Genomic DNA, 5,845 nt, shown 5'->3' on the forward strand with positions numbered 1-5,845 from the left:
TTCCTCAATGTCGAAGCTAAGAGTGGATACAGTTCATTTAAATTGATTAAAAACTGGCTTGCTTCATTTCCGATGATTCATGCCTAGATCTCGACATTTAAAATGGAGTATTCTATGGTAAATTTTCAATTTATTTAAGATGTACAACCAGTGACATGACTCATCCATTATAGATAAGTCTTTCCTCCTGATGGAATAAGATCTGTCCTATTTATCCTTTTTTAGTCTAAAAAAAAGATCGAAATAATCTTTTCTTTATAAAACAAAGTTTTGATATTGCTTTGTTAATTATTAAAATAATAATAATAACCTATAAAGAAAAATAGACTCTAGACTCTAACTTTTCTTAGACTACAATCCATCCATCCATTATGCTACGTCCAATGGACTGTTTATTCTCGGTTACTGTGATGTTCCACTTTATTTTACAGGTGATTATCCCATCCATGTTCCTTTTTTTTGACTTTACTTATTCAAAGTACATGGATAGGATGTACATGAATCAGATGGGGGAAGAAGAATTAGTTAATTGTAAACTAAGATTATAGGTCTGTTAAGTAGTCTATCCATTGGGGAAAGGATAGTCTATTGTCTATGTCAGTATTGGGTGGTGTAGTACGTGACCAATGGATGAATAGTGTTTATGTACAAAGGTAAATATACTGTATATAGGAAGGAATGGATATTTGACCACCGTATTAAACTCTGAAGGATTAGAATCCGTTGTCTTTTTTTGCCATGATATGGATTATCATGCAAGAAGGAATGGTATTGCTCTGTACATCCGAATGGGGAAGAGATAGTCCTATTGTAGTCTGTATGTGGGAGACAATAGTTCAATGTTGGGAAAGAATTAGCTATTGTCTATATACAAATAAGTGGTCGTGAAATAGTACGTGAATGGATGAATAGTTTGATATGCGTAAGTAAATCAGATCAGTATGGGATGGTTTTGAACAACGTCAGTCTATCCTTGGAAGGATTGATATCCGGTGTCTTATATTATTTCCATGCAACAATCCTTTGCATGGTATGAATGGTATTGCATCATGTACTCCGATGGGGGAAGGATAGTCTTATTGTAAAGGATGGTCTATTGGGGAAAGTAATAGTCTATTGTAAAGGATGGTCTATTGGGAGGAAATAGTCTATTGTCTAAGAAATGCACAATGGTGTCTCAAAGTCACTTTTTAATGAATGGGCAGGTTATTGTCGCGTTGTTGTTAAAACAGTTAAGCAGGTCGAATAAATTTCATTAAATTAGTTTAATTAGTAAATGTGAAGTTTGTCTTACTTATCTACTATTCACAAGGAACTATTTCCTTTGTTATGTTATTACTTTTTGAAGTTTTTAAAGCTACAAAGTTAAAGCAGTGATCTCACTGGCAGTGATCGCAACTGATTGGAAATTTTCAGTTGTATTGTAGTTCTTGTTTCCCACTATCGCCCTTTTGCTTTTTTTGGTCAAAGTAGGCCTTGCTTACAAAAGTATTGAGACTTTTTTGCCCATCCTATCGGATTACCATTGCTAGGATATAATTTTAACCTGGAAAAGCAGTGATCTGGCCTGTCCAAGCACCTGTCTTATTCCTTGTTTTTTTATGGCATTTTATAATTTATATATATTTTTTTGAATATCGGCTATTTTGGTTCTGGTATTGCATTAAAGTTTACTTTTTTATGAGGGATTAAGGCTTACATAGTAGCCTTAATAAGTTACGGTTTTTTCCCAGAGTAGAGACTTCTTTCGGAAAGTCAACTTTTTCCGTCAAAGTTGGCATGAGACTTTTATGATAGTTCTTACTTTTTTTATCCTTCTGGTTTATTTATGAAAAGAAAGGGTAGTGGTGTATTTTCTTTTCAGCTAACTATCTTTAATTAAAAACCACTAAAAAGTTTCTAAAACGCACTGGAAGGGCATGTTGGCAAATATCAAAAATATCATAATAACTAATACTAAATTACCTAAAAGACATGCGACTTCTACGGAAGTGGCCGCTTGATCAGGGCTTTCTACTTTTACTTTATTTTTGTGTCGTAATAAAAAATTTTTTATCCTTCTTCCATTGGCGAAAACAGTAGTTGGATGGATCAAAAAAAAAATTTATTTTACGTATTTTGGTAAAAGGTTACATTGTACAAAACATAAAAATCACAGACGGGTTCGATGACTAAGGAAGGGTTGTAATAAATTTGAATTTGAAAGAATTTCAAACTATCCCGCGTTTAGAATGGTAACTACAGAGAGGAAGCGTATCTGATCAGTGGCGTGTTAAGGATTTCTATCTGGGAATTTGCCAAGGTAGCATTTTTAGAGGCTCTTCTAATCTCGATACTTTCTAAAATGTTGAGTTTTTTACCACCTTCGCAAAAATGTAGGTACTCAGTGCCTGATTGATTAAATGAATGGTTTTCATTGACAAGATGTTGAGCAAAGTTGGACCTAGAAGGTTGATTTCTCAGAGCAGACAGATGTTCTTTAATTCTAGTGTCAAAATTTCTTGCTGTTTGTCCTACATAGCATACATTGCAATCATTGCATTTAAGTTTGTAAACACCACTTTTTAGGTTATTGGGTAAAGTGTCTTTCCTATTGAAAATCATACGTCCTAATCCTGGGTTGGGATAAAATGCAATTTTCCTGTCGTTGGTTTCAATGGCGTTTTTGATTTTGTATGAAGTCTCGCCTACGAAAAGGAGTTTACTATATCTTGATTTCTTAGGGTCCTTGTAACAAGATGGGGTGGGGTAAACAGTGGACATTATGTGGTGTTTTTCTCTAAACTCATATAATTTTTTCAACCATGATAAAGGGTAGCCGTTATTTATTCCAACACGCATGATCCAATTGTATTCGGTTGTAAAATCTTCCTTTTTCATAGGGGTGTTAAAGAGTCTGTCAAAATAAAAATTAAAAGCTGCTCTTTTATGACTAATGCAATGTGCTGAATTCCAAGGAATAAGTATATCAGTACAGGTAGGTTTATGGAACACTTTGAAATTGTGTTGTCCGTCCAACAATTCAATGGTAAGATCTAGAAAATTTATGTATTTACCATCTTCATTGCATTCTAAAGTAAAGTTAATTTTCTGGTGTAAATTATTGATGAACTGAAAAAATAAGGAAAGCTCTTCCATAGTACCATTGAAACAACAAAGTACATCATCAACATAACGAACCCAATAAATAATATTATTTTTAAAATTATTCTGTTCTTCAAGGATGGTTTTTTCTAGGCTATACATGAATATTTCAGCACCAAGTGATGAGAGTGGACTGCCCATTGGGAGACCTTCATTTTGTACATAAATTTTATCTCTGAAGGAGAAGTAATTTTGATCAAGACAAATATACATAAAGTCTAACAATTCACGTTTTAGTAAAGGGTTAATGCGGCTACAACAATTAATGTTTTCCTCCAAGATTGTCTTTAACTCTGGGACTGGGATGCTAGGAAACAGGTTCACCACATCAAAAGATACTAATTTGGCATTCTCAGGAACTGGTATTGACTTGATCTTATCCAGGACCTCTTTGGAGTTTGTCACAGAGAAAGGTGTAGAAAACTGTGTGAGGTGGCGGTAAATGTCATTAGATTTTCTGGCAAGACGGTATGCTGGGGCAGTTCTGTATGAGACCACAGGTCTTATTGGAATGTGTGGTTTGTGTACTTTGGCCAAACCATAGATGTAAGGTGCAGTTGGATTTTTGTTAATTAAGAATTTCTTCTCCTTCTCTGATAACATACAGCTAAATTTGACAGCATTTTTCACAACTTCTTGATATTTATTTGTTGGGTCTCTTTTTTGCTGGGTACACTTTGTGTCATTGATAAATGTTGTCATCTTCATGTCATAGGTGTCAGAAGGCATTAAAACTACTGCATTGTTTTTGTCTGCTTTTGTGATAACGACACCTTCTTCATTACATTTCTTCTTGAAATCTTTCAGTATATTAAATTCATAATTATTTGCTTTAGGTTCAAAGGTAGATCTCTTCTTAATGATATCAATACATTTGTATTTAAGTTCTGTATCTTGGTTGGATGTGGAAGCTTCTATATCTATTACCATATTTTGAATGTTATGTTTTGTTAAGTGTTGAGAGGGACAGTATTTAATCCCTTTTCCAACAAGCTCCGATTCACTAGGTGTAAGTAGACAATCTGAGAGATTCAATATACGTGGGAAGAATTCGGTGTCTGGAATGTTGTCTACAACTAATGGGTTACCACTAGCTTCATTTAAAAGGTTGATGAGCTTTTTCTCGTGTGTGGCCCTTTTGTCAAACATAAGTTTACTTATTTCTAATCTGATTTGGTCCTCAAGTATTGAAAATTCCAAATTATGGAGTTTGAATGTTAGTTCCCTATGAAGTGTGTACAGGTATACATTCAAGTTGTCTCTAATATTGTAAAACATCTTATTTTCTTCTTGGATCCATTTTTTCTGACCAGCTTCTACTGCTTTTTTAGCAGCATGAGTATGACGTGAGGAGTTAGATTCAACCAATGTTTACGCATGAATCTAACTCCTCACTATGCTCGTATCAAAGTACACCGTCATACTCATGCTGCTAAAAAAGCAGTAGAAGCTGGTCAGAAAAAATGGATCCAAGAAGAAAATAAGATGTTTTACAATATTAGAGACAACTTGAATGTATACCTGTACACACTTCATAGGGAACTAACATTCAAACTCCATAATTTGGAATTTTCAATACTTGAGGACCAAATCAGATTAGAAATAAGTAAACTTATGTTTGACAAAAGGGCCACACACGAGAAAAAGCTCATCAACCTTTTAAATGAAGCTAGTGGTAACCCATTAGTTGTAGACAACATTCCAGACACCGAATTCTTCCCACGTATATTGAATCTCTCAGATTGTCTACTTACACCTAGTGAATCGGAGCTTCTTGTAAAAGGGATTAAATACTGTCCCCCTCAACACTTAACAAAACATAACATTCAAAATATGGTAATAGATATAGAAGCTTCCACATCCAACCAAGATACAGAACTTAAATACAAATGTATTGATATCATTAAGAAGAGATCTACCTTTGAACCTAAAGCAAATAATTATGAATTTAATATACTGAAAGATTTCAAGAAGAAATGTAATGAAGAAGGTGTCGTTATCACAAAAGCAGACAAAAACAATGCAGTAGTTTTAATGCCTTCTGACACCTATGACATGAAGATGACAACATTTATCAATGACACAAAGTGTACCCAGCAAAAAAGAGACCCAACAAATAAATATCAAGAAGTTGTGAAAAATGCTGTCAAATTTAGCTGTATGTTATCAGAGAAGGAGAAGAAATTCTTAATTAACAAAAATCCAACTGCACCTTACATCTATGGTTTGGCCAAAGTACACAAACCACACATTCCAATAAGACCTGTGGTCTCATACAGAACTGCCCCAGCATACCGTCTTGCCAGAAAATCTAATGACATTTACCGCCACCTCACACAGTTTTCTACACCTTTCTCTGTGACAAACTCCAAAGAGGTCCTGGATAAGATCAAGTCAATACCAGTTCCTGAGAATGCCAAATTAGTATCTTTTGATGTGGTGAACCTGTTTCCTAGCATCCCAGTCCCAGAGTTAAAGACAATCTTGGAGGAAAACATTAATTGTTGTAGCCGCATTAACCCTTTACTAAAACGTGAATTGTTAGACTTTATGTATATTTGTCTTGATCAAAATTACTTCTCCTTCAGAGATAAAATTTATGTACAAAATGAAGGTCTCCCAATGGGCAGTCCACTCTCATCACTTGGTGCTGAAATATTCATGTATAGCCTAGAAAAAACCATCCTTGAAGAACAGAATA

General features: G+C 34.4%; 2 protein-coding genes across 2 annotated transcripts; one reads left to right on the forward strand and one right to left on the reverse strand.

Annotated features, from left to right (window-relative positions):
- Positions 1–2,238: 2,238 nt before the first annotated feature.
- Positions 2,239–4,074, reverse strand: LOC103521244. The gene has a single exon (XM_008486349.1). It carries the CDS (start codon positions 4,072–4,074, stop codon positions 2,239–2,241), a length of 1,836 nt encoding a protein of 611 aa, XP_008484571.1.
- A 447-nt stretch (positions 4,075–4,521) lies between these two features.
- LOC103521245 lies at positions 4,522–5,615 on the forward strand (the record flags this gene model as incomplete). Its single annotated transcript, XM_008486350.1, has 1 exon — positions 4,522–5,615. A coding segment is annotated over exon 1 (1,094 nt), but the record flags the coding sequence as incomplete, so codon positions are not given.
- Between the last annotated feature and the right edge of the window lie 230 nt (positions 5,616–5,845).

The sequence above is a fragment of the Diaphorina citri genome, unplaced genomic scaffold (genome assembly GCF_000475195.1).
Source record: "Diaphorina citri unplaced genomic scaffold, Diaci psyllid genome assembly version 1.1 scaffold4834, whole genome shotgun sequence".
NCBI classification, from domain to species: domain Eukaryota; kingdom Metazoa; phylum Arthropoda; class Insecta; order Hemiptera; family Psyllidae; genus Diaphorina; species Diaphorina citri.